The sequence below is a fragment of the Electrona antarctica genome (genome assembly GCF_951216825.1).
Source record: "Electrona antarctica genome assembly, chromosome: 4".
Taxonomy (NCBI): Eukaryota; Metazoa; Chordata; class Actinopteri; order Myctophiformes; family Myctophidae; genus Electrona; species Electrona antarctica.
This window is the reverse complement of record NC_136809.1, coordinates 16,556,360-16,571,414: the sequence shown is the minus strand read 5'-3', so window position 1 is coordinate 16,571,414 and position 15,055 is coordinate 16,556,360. Positions and strand designations below refer to the sequence as shown.

Here is a 15,055-nt window from a genome sequence, read left to right as displayed (position 1 = left end):
TTTTCACTTTTTACTGATATCAATTAAATCAAATGGACAATGAACACGCACGAGCAAGCAACAGTTGGCTAACAGCTAGTTCTCTTTAAGACCACAATTTGTCTAATCCTCATGACATAAACGTGTATTGTTTTGTATACTGTATATATATATATTGCCCTCTGTATATGTACATAGGTACACGCATATAGAGTACACACACACACACACACAAATCATTGTTTAAACACACATACAAACAAGGTCACATTAAAGGTCACATTAATTGTAATGTCTGGACTTTTGTTCACTTCCTGACCGATAACGGTAGTGGGAGGTTTTTTCAAGGAAATGCATAGATTGAAAGCTTTAACACTATTATACGCCACAAGTTGGCTTTACACGGTTCAAAGTACACTCACTAAACTTGGGATTATTTGTGTTTCATAATTTGGTCCGTAAAAAGAAACGGCAATGGAAAATAAAAATGAGTGCGTCTATTTTTGATTTGTTGAACAAAAATAGATGAGGCGATGAAGGGTTGGGAGAAGATGAGGCAGGGTACAACCAGTTACATCAACGGATGCTCATTGGTCAGTATAAAGCAATGGTTCTCAAAAAGGTAAAGGGACCCTCAGGGTTCCTTGAGTGTGTTACAAAATGGACCTTTACAGGTCTGTAACTCTGAGTGTACGAATTCGTACACTCAAGACTTATGGAGGTCCTTGAAATGAAAAGAGTTTGAGAACCACTGGAGAGGGGGGTGAAAGGTGAGAGCACAGTATCTTGGTAGTGATAGCGCTCAACAACGAGGAGTTTTTGCAGTGTCGTTCCAGGGAATCACCTAGCATTAAAACCATCATCAAGGCTTCCCTTTATAGTGTCCCAACTCTCCACTCTTATCCTCTGACATGCTAACGCAGTAAACACACAAAAGCTCAGACCCACATATCTCTAACACTAGGGGCCTGTGGCTACGACAGAATGTTAAAACGGGAGGGAAATAGGCTCTGTAGTGTGTGTATAACCATCGTCCTGGGTTTCCCCAAAGGTGCCATTACCAGTTTCTGGTTCCGTTTCCCATAGCTTCGCCTGACTAGGGTGCAGCAGCATCTTCTCATATATCGTCTCATATAATACCACTTTAAACGCGGCATGTCATTTCAGCGTAAATAACAGATCTACAAGCTCACAACGCATCGCAGCGAGTTGTGAGCTTGTAGATACTGTTGTAGTGTTGTATTTGTCATACAACAAAGTAGGACTTAAGGTGGGAATTTGCCACCTTCTGGAAACATGGGTGGGACTACAGTTACACACAGAGCCTATAGGAGCTGCAGGGTTCAAATTGGTCTCATGGTCTGTGGAAGATGTGCAAACAAAAACACGAAACATTCAGAGGACCAACAGCTGGAGAGTTGGGGCTTTGAGGCTATTCTCTACAGTACAAGGAAAAAGGAGACACAATGGAGCTCATAACATTACACTAGGACACAGAACAGGGAGGAACATGGTTATGGGATATAGACAGTTGTCGTGTCGAGGCCCCCTTGTGTCTGTAGATGTCAGACAGCAGGTGGATGGGTAGATGGAAGGGGGGCTCTGTTGGTATGTAGGAATACATAGGATATGGAATGACAGCACTGCCTAGCGGACCAGCGGAGACTGCTTCAGTGAGATGAGCACAGAGCGCATGCGCGACACGTCTTTGGCCTGCTTGCTGGACTTGGGGTTGAAGTCGCAGAGCCGCGCCACGCGCTCCCACTCCGTCCCCGGGTTGTTCTCGTCCAGGTCTGAAACCATGGCGTCCTCGGCCGCCCTAAACATGAGGAGGAGGAGGAGGAGGAGAGGAAGGGAGAGGAGAAAGGGTATTAGTGGAGGGAGGGGCAAATGGCAAAAAGACAGATAAAACATGTAGACCACTGAGGGGGTCATCTGCTGATCACCAACCACCATCCAGCTGATCATATTCACACACGATGGCCATTTTGCTCTTATGTCATACTCAAGAAGAGGTCAAAATACCAGCCAAGATAATAAAAGTAATAAAATAGATGTGTGTTTTGGCAATAATACGCTCGAATGAGCTTAAACTATTTCAACAGCCTCAACGTTAGAGGATCTACAACTGAAGCAAAGATGGATCATAGATTCGGCACTTTGATATTATAATTATTTTATATCAAATTAGCTTTTACTGTTGAACTTAATATTGATCAGCCAGCCACTGCGAGCAGGACACAGTGTTGTTGCTTCAGCAGAGTCTTCCTCAGGGCGAAAGTCTGACCACACAGAGAGAAACATCCATCTATCTGTAGCCATCCACTAACTAGATGAGACTCATCCCCTGTGGCATGCCCCCTCGCCCAGCCCTCTACACACCACAGCAGACAGTCACCTGCTGGACTGTCTCTCGCCAACAATCAGGGGGATGGAGTCATGACATTCCTACCAAATCAAATCAAATGATAATAAATCAAACTTGAAAACAAATAGGATTATTAAGCGTTTTGGTTGGTTAAAAAATTCAGTACTGTGGGGGAGGGTCGAGCCCCAACACCTTTAACTTGCCCTTGCTTTGGTCCCATAGGTTCCATGTGGTCTCCTGGAACACTAGTCCTCGTTTGAAAAGGACCAACTGAGGCAAGTTCTGTTGTAGTTCTTTTCTTTTTTTCTCCCTTCTTTTTTTTTAACCAAGCCCAAAACTACTAAAGCCTACTTTGCCATGCATTTTGCTGCAGCTGAAGAAGCAGGCCGTTTTGAAATGCAGCAAAGACTGGGGAAACATTTAAAATGTTATCGCTTTGATTTGGGACTAACCAATGTATTCTTAACCAAACTACCAAACCAAAAGGACTTTTTAATACACAGGGCTTACCACACGCACACACATACACCCCCGAAATGAAAATACAAGAAAACAAGAAAAACTGAAAACAAAAACAAGTAGATTTTCATTTAAATGGAAGGGTACCACAATCACAAAGACAAAAACATTTTGAGATGCGAGCCACAGATTATGGCGTTAACATACCTGATCTGAGTGATCTCACACTTTACCCCACCCATAACAGAAAACAATTCCACTGCCATGGACTACTAATTTTCTAGTAACTAGCGTTAAGATAATAAATAATGCATCCAATAATAATATACGTCCACCCCTCATCCCAAACCCCATCTACTGATAATACACAATACACACAGCAAGATGGGGATGAGAAGCCAATGAACATTCACGATCACATCCAACTACAAATACACACAGGACTACTAGCAGGACCACGACATCACAGGGGAAAGATTACAACCAGCTCGTACTTAGGCAGTGGATCTAGCTACATGCTACTTAACTAAACAACTAACACGAACTATCTGTGTAACTAGTTCTTAATCTAATACAGGCAACACCGTTAACCGTCACCTAACAAGGATAGAGATTTGTTTTTGGACGTTCTGGGGTTTTATATTTTTACTTAACTGGTCTAGGCGGTAGCAAGGATGGTTAATGTGTGTGCTTTAAGGTGCATAGGAAAAGAAAACAGGGAGAATCAGTTTCACAAGTCAGAATATAGAAGAGATAGAACGGGGAGGGGGAGAAATGAAATACAACAAAAATGAGCTCAATGCAGATGACAAAAGCCAGCATGCAAAAGCAACATCTCATTCAAAGTCTTTCTTCTATAGCTTTGTTTCACGTCCCGGAAGTGTTCTATATTCCGGCAGACTGGTGAATAGGTGCTTAGCGCGGGCAGCCTTTTGTGTGATGCCATTGGTCGGGTAAGAGGACTCGGGGCACACTCCTACGCACACCGCCCTGAGCCATTCTTTTGTCACACGGACCAAAGTCAGAGATTCTGCTCTGCATTGAATATAACATTTTTAATTGAGACCTTGAGCCACTGGATCAAACTGCTAAAAAGCTCAAATTAAGGCTGCAGTGAGGAGTGAGACTAAAGGCTCTTGCACAGAGAGTCCAATGACATTTTTATTTGTCCGATACGGATTTCACACATCTGAAAAGAATGCAGGAATCGAATTTGGATAGACTGGAAAAGGACAGGTCAGATGACAATTTAGGAGTAGGTTGCACTAGGATTAGGTTATTGACCGTCAGTTATTTGTTGCAAAACAAATTGGACTGTGTGCAATGGCCTTAACATAAAAACTAAGAAGAATTATTATACTGTATATGAACATGGTGGTGCTTGTAAATTCAGTTGACTAGGTCTACATCTGGTGCTTAGCACAGCCAAATAAAATGCTAATGAAAAGACACATTTTATTCTTAACCACATTAAAGATGGTGTGCCCATTATGAGCATGTCCTTATAGGCGAACATTATTCTATTCATGGTACAAATAATGATATAGGGCTTAAGTGGTTATCAACTGACTTCTATTCTTAAAGACTCCGGTCTCTTCCTTGGTAAAAAATGTAATATATTAAACTAAAACTTTGAGTAACAAACAAAATAACTTTGTGTGAACACCACAATGCCACCTGGTGCCTGCAAGACATTGTTTTTTTTTTATAGAACCCAATGGCAAAACTAAAGGCTCCATTGCTAAGGCTACGCTTGCTAGATAGGCAACATTAGCATGTCATTCTGTTGGAATGCAGTAGCTAGACAGCAGCTAACATTCTATGTAAAGCACAAAACACAGGTTGGAGCATTTGTGTATCCATGGAACGGTAAGCGATGCTCATTAAAAAAAACGTTATTTTTCTTTATTATTATTAATTATTTTAATCATCGTAATGCTTCATAATGGCACTATACAGAGAAAAAGAAAATGGGACTGGAGAGGGGATATTTTTCAAGCAAGTGTTATCTTTTAGAACAGCACATTGTTTATCTTGCTTGTTTGTTTAATGTCCTTAAATTGTCAAGCTATGCAGAGTATAAGTCCTCTCATTCAATGTTTAAATGTGTTCTGTAACTACGTTACCCAACATCAGTGAAGAAGCAAAGGGAAGTGTGTGTGTGTGTGTGTGTGTGTGTGTGTGTGGAAAATGCACACAGATTCCGAGGAAGGAAGTAGGTCTCGAGGAACATTGCCTACACTGCACATTGTATACTATTCACGACTACCCAAGAGATACATATCTGTCAACTACACAAAAAGAAACCCATTACAGTCTAAGATGGTGCCCGCAGCCCTGCACAGATATAGCCAATTTACAAATTCACAACGCTCGTTTGTGGACAACTAGTATAATAGTAATTAGGCTTGAGTGATGGAAACATCGGCTCCAGCTGGATACACAATTGCTTCCAAAAGACCTACAGGCAAAGTTCTATTAGCATAAAACACAGTAACTCGTCAAGTGAATTCATTCAGTTGTGAGACTAAACCACAAATAAACTATCGTTTCTGTGAGACAGTTCATACTAACATTCAGGCAAGTGGGTAAGTGTTAGAGAAACACAAAGGGTCATTGATGGTTGAGCGAAATGGATTTGGCTTGACGTGAAAATTAAAACAAAGTGGGAGCAAATCAACGTGGGCACGGCAATAAGAGAATCAAAATGAATTCTAATATCAGTGAGCAACAGGGGAGCTCAGGGTCCATGGACACGTGGCGACGTGCATTCATTCGCTGTAGGAAACCATTCAAAATGTAAATTAAAAAAAATTAACATGCGTATACTGTATGCGCAGTCCAATAACAACAATAATAAACCTGACACCTTTTGAGATTTGTTAAGCATCCACGCAATTAACAACACCAAAGTAAGGGACTAAAAGTATACAAATTCATTAACATGATGAGGAAAGGAATTTTTGAGCACGGGGGAGGGGTGGGGGTTGGGCACTGAGAAGATGAAGGGTCAAAGGTTGGATGAGGAAGTGTGGAACATAGCAGAAATAAAGGAAACAAGGAAACCAGGAGGGAGGAGGATGTTAGTTGGAGCAACATACACATAACCAATGAGATCAGAGAAGGGCTGCTTGTAGAAGTCTTCGTCCAGCACCCTGGACAAACATCCAGAGCGTCCAGAGCAGCGAATGACAGAGCAGCGAGAAGGCAGGAGAGAAGAGAGACAGTGGTAAAAGAACAGGAGGAGGAAAGACAACACAGGTCAACATGATAATACAAAGTGGGGTTATCAGAGCATCTACCCTGCCGACATAGTGAAACGTTTAAGCCGCACATAAAAATCATCTTTTTTGCTATTCTGCATCCTGTCTCTACTACTGTATGAGAACACTTTGCTCACATCTTTTTATGAAGTTTAATTAATACTACTTGTTTACACGTATTGTATAATGTAAATTCCTGAAGCTTATTCCATCAGTCCTGCGTCTTACTGCGGTGAAAGAAATTATGATCTCTTGGAAGATCAACATCTCATCTTCAAGTTAATAACACACTAATGCAAAGCATCAAGGTTTATGTTGGAGTTCATAGGCTATACTTCCCTAGTTGGCTACTGCATAATGCATCATTTCGGCACACAACAATGCGCCGTGATGAGACGACATCAGTGTACGATTAAGTATATATATCAGGCTTAATGCCAACTGCATGGTACCCAGTCAGCCAGCTGTACTGCTAGGTCTGGGTACTGGGTAGGCTCCATTTATTCTTCAATATTCTGTTCTAATAGTTTGAATGGAATGCAGTTGTTCCAGTTGAAAACACAGCATTTTGTGTCAGACGAAGCAGCCGTGCGACAAGGTATGAATTAGACTTTAGTTAATAGAAGAATGACATGACTTGTGGCACTATGGATTGGTTTCATGAGGCAATACATAGATCATGATTTGTTAGCTTCAAGATGGGGATAGCCTACCAGTGTAGGAAAACAAAGGAAGTCCATTCTTTATGTAATATGATAACAAGATCAAAGAAGACCTCCCACACTCTGGATGCAGTCCCAGACCAGAGTTGTGTTAGCCTGGCTAATATCTCCCTGCAAAGCAGCTCTTTCCTTATATGGCTCTGTCATTCTCTGGGGGGTATTATTAAATATTGCAGTTTTGACTTCTGAATAAAACTTTTGTGTCACATCAGACTTAGGTAACATCTTAGCCCTCTTAAAAAAAAGATATGTGGTAACGCTAGTTATTCAAATGTTTTATCTCAGGTGATAAGAAGTTAGAATTAATAAAGGAATGTTCAGAAAGTAGAAACAAAGACATATCTTGTGACAATTTAGAGCAAGGTCAGAGAGAAATGACAGAAGTTGACATGTGAGGGGGAAGAAAAGCGATTAATACGTTAAAATCATCTTTGGTTTGGTTTTTTTAAGAAATAAATCATATCAATGTTGTCAGTCCTTCCCATTTGAGTATTTTTGTCAACACAATCTCCAACATAACATCCTGTATGTTACTGAGGATCTGGTACATTATTAATAAGTGGACCTGTGCCATCATGTGTCTGGCTGTCTCCCTCTTGTATCTGTTGGCTCATGTAGTGAACCAAGGAGCAATCAATCCATTCAGTAGAGCATTCTAGCCCTTGCCGTTATTTTCAAGACCTGGATCAAGTGTTCGAAGTTGACCGATTGTAGGGTTTTGAAGAATAAAAACATAGTTTTGTAGGGGAAATAGGCTTACAAAATATAATTGAAATGTTTGATATTTACAGTACAGTAAGATCTGTGTGTAGTGTAGCCCTCCATCATAGACCACCCTCTATACACAAATAAGGATACATTCAAAAACCGCTGATTAAATAAAATAGAATATCATTTAGGCATTTAGCAGACGAACCTTGTTGTTATGGTGTGAATGTAATGTGTCAGGTATTGATGGAGGTCAGTGTTGTACTAATAGTACTATACATCCAAAATGCCCATTCTAACTGTTCTGTCCTCCCAGTGACCTTGGTCGACAGCTAATGAGGAAGTGTTAAGCTCAAGGACAACTAAAGCAGCAAAAAAACCTAACCAATTCCTTACTTATCCTCAGTAAAACAAACACAAGAACCGCTGGGGGCGAGTGGTCCACGGACAAAATGGTGGGGAGCGTGTTTTGGGGCGAGCCTTCCAGTTACCGCATATGGGGGTGCTTCACAATCTCTTCCAAGTATGGAAGGAGCAGTGAAGGCTGTATATATATATATATATATATATATATATATATATATATATATATATATATATATATATATATATATATATATGACAGGGTCACTAACTGGAAGCTAAAATATGTCTGGCGAATGTTATAATTACTTAATGGAAATTCACATAACTGAAACCTATGCATAAAAGACAGGAATCTGTATTTGCTAAGTGCCCACAAATGCTTTTCCTAATCAAAAGCTGCATGTACAGCTGAGACTGCAAAAATAATTGTGAAACCACTCCCTCAAACAGTCAACAAAGCCATTATTTACAATCATTTATATTAAAGTGCGTAATCAGCACTCACATCCAATGATATTTATTAAATATCTAATGAGCCAAGTTGACCTCTAGTACCCACCTACTGTGGATGATGCAAATCTATTATAATACTAACATTCATAGACTATTGTTTCACCTTTACATGCCCTTCAGGAGTGCCTAAAATCACTTTTTTGTACTGCAGTAGTGCTTGGGCATGATTATGGTGCCATTAGCCACCCTTGTGTGGTGTTACAATAAAAACAGACTGAATTATGAAGCACAAGAAACGTAGTCCTAATGTTTTCAGATCAATTATGCTTTCAAGTTTTCTCATGCAACTGTGATCATTTTCTGGTGGCGTTGTGCTACATTTGACAACACCACTCCACACCACTAACACCACTCCACACTGCCTACTTGTGCCACCATTTCTTTTGTTTTTTTTCCCCTTCCACTTTTTAAATATATTTTATTTAAATTATTCATGGTACAATTTATGCAGTCATATTACATTGAAGCATTTTGTAGACAAGTACAGTAGTAAGGCATTTCAATACATAAATATACAGAGTACAAACATTTTTTCCCCCCTCTTTTTTCCACTACAAGGAATTGGGCTGAGTGGTGTCAAAGTGGTACTAAATGAGTGCCTAAAACATACCCACTCCAGGGTGAGTCTGAGCTAGGCTAAGTAGGGCCAAACATTAATGTGATGAGTATGTCAAATAATAAAACAAATGCTTTGATATTATTTGTCTCTGTAATTATTTTCAGTTATCCTGTGCCAAATTGTATCAATCATAATCCCTCCAACTTGTTCACCATGTTATTTGTTTTGTACTTGCTATGTGTTCCTCCTTCACTGTGCAGTTACATACCGTAAATTATGTATGTCAGTGTGAAGGCAGTACCTGTTGTTGACTTTGGTCTTCTCAAGCTGCTCGTTCTGTCTGGTGTGCCATTCTTCAAGCTCCACTTTGGCCTTCTCCTTCCACTCTGCCTCCTGCTGACGGGAGTTGGCATCTGGGGGGGGGGGGGGGGGGTCACAGGAGAGGTTGGTTAGAAAAGAAAAAGAGGTGGTTGGAGATGTTGGTTAACCCATTAAGCCCCGCTACAAGCTTGTAGATCTGCTTATTTTTTGAAAAATCGTGAAACGTGTGGCTGGTGGGCTAGCTAAGCTTACCAACGAGGCTTATGGGATTCATCACACAAGTGTTCCAAGTTGTCAGTTTGCCTATAGAAGTCTAATGTGGAGTGCTTACCTAGTGCCTCCAGTCTCTCTCTCTGCTCCTCTCTCCACTTGCGCAGGCTCTCTGGTTCAGCCTGCAGTCTGTCAGCACTGGAGATCGCTGCGTAGGCATCTGATGGACCGTTGCTCGCCTAACGAAATTAGAGACAACAGATCAGCATTTCAGTAAATTACAGTCAAGGGTTTCTCTTAACACCAAGAGAAAATGTGTCTCTTCAACAATACAAAAATACTCTCTCTCTCAAACTCAAATACATACAGTATAGCTTTCCCTGACTAATGAACTCTCCCGAGTTTCTTATATAAATGACAAATGAAACAATGGGTTGTGTATCTTCTGCAGCTTGCACAATGTTTCTAAATTGATTTGTTTTTGAAGGGTGTCATTCTCCCCAAAATGACTGAACACAGTTCAGTCATTTTGGAACAGTTGTATGGAACAGAACAGTTGTTTCTAATCAGCCAGTCACTTGGTAACTCAAACAGGGCTCCACTTCCTGAAGCAAATTAAAAAAAAAGTCCCCAAATGAAAGTTGAACTCGCCAGGTCGCAGTTCCTTTAGATTTGATACTAAAAGTATTTTACCATATCAACATAAAGCAAGCCTAGCCTGGTATAAACTAAACTTCTAGAAAAGCCCTGACAGTGCAAAAGGATGGACAGTGAAAGGATGACAACACAGGAAGGAGGATGTTTGACCAGCCAGAGATTTAAGTCAATTGTTACAGAGAGATGACTTGGCATCTGTTTTCCCTTCTACTGCTCCTACTATCCTGTCAGCAATTTAGAACTTAAAAAGATTTACAACATTCAAAGTATTACACCTTCATGTGAATGTTGCAAGATTTAAGGATAACAAAAATACAATGGAAACGTCTTACTGAAAACAATCTGAATTAGTTTAGAATCTGAGCCATTTAATTAGCAAGGAATGTAAGCACACATGTGAGGAACTTTGCTCAGTTGAGAACAGTAATGTTATCCAAGGGAACCAAGCATTACCTCATGAAGTTCTCCATTTACAGCTGAATCTAGAAAGGAGGGAAAACCGTATTCATTATCCATAAAGCATCACACATCACTTTTTAAAACACATGTGAATAAATTACTACTACTTTAACTTCAGGGATGTCATGACAAATTTTGTTTTCACTGGCAATGCAGACACTTTGTTATACGACATGTCACAACTTAAACTAAAAAATATTATATAATATCTAATTTAAAAGGCTTTTTTGAAAAGGGAGAAACCCAACTCATTTCCTTGTGGTACTGTATTTACTGTACAAACTACCGTTTGTAAGTGTGCACCAGAATACCGGGCTGGCATTAATACGAGTGACCCATACATGTCCAAAGCTACGATACAAATGCTATGTTTATGTATTGACTTTTTAAACAAACAGTAAACTAATCTTGAAGGTTTCCTGTTTGAATACAGACACTGTATTCAGACAGTTGTTTCTGGTGGTCATGATAACAGTGTCTATTCATATTGCATATTATGCAGGCCTATGTATTCATTGTTTGTGTGTATTGTTACATTGGCTGATGGTTGTGTGACTGATGCATACAATTTCTCCATCTAACAATTTCCCATGAATTACAATAGGACATGCCAGCACTTCTGGTCAACATGGTTGCGCAATAAGTAACTCACACTTCCTAGAAGGTGCACTGCTTAGCGTGATTAAATGGAAATGCCTTGAATCTGGGAATCACTCATATGTATAGAAGACTGTGGATACACTGCCATACATTTTATGCATATATCACATTTGATGCCATTTGTTATTTCTAAGTTGTTTATTTGCGCAAGAGCCTGCAGCGCGCGCGCACACACACACACACACACACACACACACACACACACACAGCTCTGGTGTACTGTCTATCTAGTCCATAGCTCTAATGAATTTGCGCATTAGAGCTATCGACTAGAACTAACTCTTATTCTATATTTAAAATATAACTGCAATTCATGGGAAGCTATAGCCTTGCAAACATAATTCCACCTCTTCTAATTCCACTCTCTCTTGTACAATGTAGTACCTGGTGTGAACTTGTGATGTGACAGTAAAGTGCGGCCAAAGGTCGCTAACTATAGTGACTATGTACTGTGACTATGTGGTATCCACCAGCACAGACAGTTAGCAGGTTGATACATGTCAAATCAATGAATGACAGTAGGCTACCTTGACCGACTCCCATTCATTCTTTTAAAATGCAGGCAGTGTTAGTAGTACCAAACATATGGTAATCAACCAGTTCTCTCTCCACTAGCCGGCTCGGTGATTCTTAAAGACGGGGTCGGCTAAATGAGAAACTATTTCATTTAACTATTATTACATTTTGTGACATGAATGAACCTCATCATCGCTTACCCCTGAGCTAGCTGACGTTAGCACGTTCGGCTAACATGCTAACGGCTAGCAAAGCTCACCTGGCTGACAACAACACACACACACACTGGCATCTGTGTTATCAGTTTCTAAGCAACGTTGTCTGATAAAACACATTTTAGTAGAGTAACGTAGGGTCGTGTGTGATATGTCACACGACAATGTCGCTTGCCGACAAGAAACTGATCATATGTAGAAGGTGATGCGTCGCGTTGGTCAGGACTCAGTTCTTGTCGGCAAGCGACATTGTACGTGATGAATGGATGGCACGACCCTTTCGAGTGGTGTATTCGGTCTGACCCCCCCCCCCCCCCACCCTTGCTGAACTTGACACCAAAATGACGTATCTGCCGTATCATGAAATTACAAACACAAAAAAACGCATCGTTTAATAGTCGCGTCAATTTCTCGATCAAAAAACGCCACTTGAGCCCCCTAGCAAGCAACCCCTGTCCAAGATGGCAGATCTACAAGCTCACACCGCATCACAATGCGTCGCGTTGTGGGCTTATAGATTTGCTCTATTCGGCGAGGAGATTTGCCTGGTGTTTGTTTTATTCGTTATTGATTGTGTTGCATTTATTATGCTGCTGGCCTGACTGGCTGACGGTGCTCAGAGTCAGACCGTGCTCTGTATGAGTGTAGCCTAAGATTTAGAGTAGACTCTCGTAGATGTATTTAATCGATTCTGACATTGAAAATGTCACAATCGATAAAATGCATCTCTACCATATTCAGCCTCTTTAGGCTAGGTGCTCTCCTCTGCTCACCCATGGCGTCCCCCCCGGCCAGGTCCAGGGACTGGGGCACCTCTCCTCCGTCCAGGATGCTGAAGCCCTCGTCGTTCTCGATGCCCGCTATCTCGCTCTCCTGCTGGGCCAGGAAGGCTGCAGCGGGGTCCACATCCTCGGAGCCACCGACGCCGTTACCTGCTGCCGGGGCGCTGAGCATGTCGAAGTCGTCCATTTCTAATATAAATAATGGAAGATCGGTCGATCTATTCTACTACTACGCCACGGGGATATATGAAACGATAGACCGGGGAGGAGGACAGTGGGTGAAGCAGCTTGCAGGTGTATATCCGTGCCTTGACCGAGCCGAGGCGATTAGCTCAACACATCCAGAGGGGAGGAGAGTGGACACTAGAGCGACCGGAGATAACACTGGAATAGTGGTGTATTGCCAAGGTTAGGTCAGTGACGTCACAAACACTGTTTCCTTTTCCCGAAAAATGTTTCCTATATTATTCAGGGTAAAAAAGAAAGGCAAAATGAAATAAAAAAATAAAATAAAATACAAATTAGAATTAAGATTTACTTTATTTATTTATGTATTTATAATTTATCATATTTCACTCTGAAAGTTTGGGAACCACTGCTTTGGAGTACTTCCGCATTAGGGTGACGTCACTGACGCATCCTTGGTGTAGACAAACGAATCAAGCGGAAACGGATGAAGACCAATCAGACACTATTGGCTGGTGATTGACAACCCCGTGAACCAATAGCACTTCAAAGCCTTCAAAACGACCAATGAAATTTAACACGCACGAGTCCCATGATCTGCAAGATTCTGAATGCCATGTCTATGCTGATGGTTCAGATTCTATCATAGCAAATGATAGAATGTTTTTTTGTATAGCAAAATAATGTTTGTATAGCAAAATACAAACATGCACGCCATAGCATTTTTACTTGGCCAGTATGCCTATAGCATTCTCTGACTAATTAAACATTAAATAGTGCACTAATTTATTTTCAGAATGAAACTAGAAGTAGAATGGAAATGAAAGCCAATTTCCTTATTTATATGGGATGGGCCTATTTACTATGAGCAGCTGAGCTACAAATACAAAGGCTGTTTGTACTGTGGATGTGTTTGTTGTGACTGATATGTTAACAATTGCAGTTGCAGCTCATTTACATACATCAAAGTATAAATGTATTAAAATGGTGAAATATTGATGTATTGCAGGGTCAGCAGCAGGCTGACAGCCGGCAACAACCAGGACAGTTTCCCTTTTGGATATTTTATTAAAAAGAGTTTCTGGGCATTTTTAATAACCCCTGGCTTACAGAATACTATCCCACATCCCAATTTGTTTCGTGTTAGAATGCTTGTTTGTGTTAGAATGCCCCATGCCCAGTATACAGTAGGCCTATACAACTAGAGGTAGGCTTTCTTGACCAGTTGCAGAACAATGCCATTGCAGTTAATTATTAACAGGTCAGCCTGTCTCAAAGGGTTCAGGTGACAAGCACTCACCTGACTCCCTTCATGCAACTAGCTGCACACACTATGGGATTTGAATTAAACAAATGAATGCATTATATTTATACACGAAATGCATCAAAACACAAATATATTCCCCATGTCTGTGTAACCACAGCTGCTTTAACTGTGAGATATGCCTGATTTGTGCAATAAATGTCAGCATTTAGTGTATTGGTAATAGCAGTGGAAAGACATTGGAGTTGTCGCTCCTGAACCTCACAATCACATGACAAGTTACTCAAACCCGTCTAGAACACTGGTCATGAATTAACTCTGTACTTTCACTCTGTACGATCTACAAGCTCACAACGCTTCACAACGACACTATTTTTGCCCAATTCCAGAATATGGATGCTGGGGTTCAAGTGGTACGTATTTAAAGGACATGATTTTACTCATGGCTGGAACCCTGTTATTATATAGTTCCCAGCATCTGTCGCAGTATAAACAACAAATCAGAGATAGGTCATTAGGCTGATAAATAAATACTTCAATGCCACTCTTCCTGGTCCCAAAGAGATTGTAGAGGACGGATAAAAAAAAAGACAAATGAAAACAGACATACTGTTACAGGTGTATTTTGTTAACTGTATGTTAACACATAACATAATATAAAGGCACAAAAGATCTACTGCAGCATCACAGAGGAAAATGATATTCATATAAACATAGCCGAGTCTTGGCAGCGCCACATACTGTAAGCAGAGCCACAAATGACATATTGGATCAATCAGAGATTGGGTCCACTTAGTATGACTAATATAATTCTTGAATTATATTCTGTGAACAGCTTTTATATTCCA

General features: G+C 40.6%; 1 protein-coding gene across 1 annotated transcript; it reads right to left on the bottom strand.

Moving 5' to 3' along the window:
• On the bottom strand, nucleotides 1-13,131 carry clta (clathrin, light chain A). The gene is made up of 5 exons (XM_079500168.1): nucleotides 12,749-13,131; nucleotides 10,579-10,607; nucleotides 9,590-9,707; nucleotides 9,239-9,350; nucleotides 1-1,798 (listed from the first exon to the last, which is right to left on the bottom strand). Exons 1-5 carry the CDS (start codon nucleotides 12,942-12,944, stop codon nucleotides 1,627-1,629), a joined length of 627 nt encoding a protein of 208 aa, XP_079356294.1. The 5' UTR covers nucleotides 12,945-13,131; the 3' UTR covers nucleotides 1-1,626.
• Nucleotides 13,132-15,055: the final 1,924 nt, after the last annotated feature.

Bases quoted from the DNA above. Each gene is read 5' to 3' on its own strand.
- clta (XM_079500168.1), bottom strand. From the start codon at position 12,944: ATGGACGACTTCGACATGCTCAGCGCCCCGGCAGCAGGTAACGGCGTC. The intron at 10,608-12,748 runs GTGAGCAGAGGA...CCTCCTTTCTAG, and splicing joins GGCCGGGGGGGACGCCATGG to ATTCAGCTGTAAATGGAGAA. The intron at 9,708-10,578 runs GTAATGCTTGGT...TAATTTCGTTAG, and splicing joins TAAATGGAGAACTTCATGAG to GCGAGCAACGGTCCATCAGA.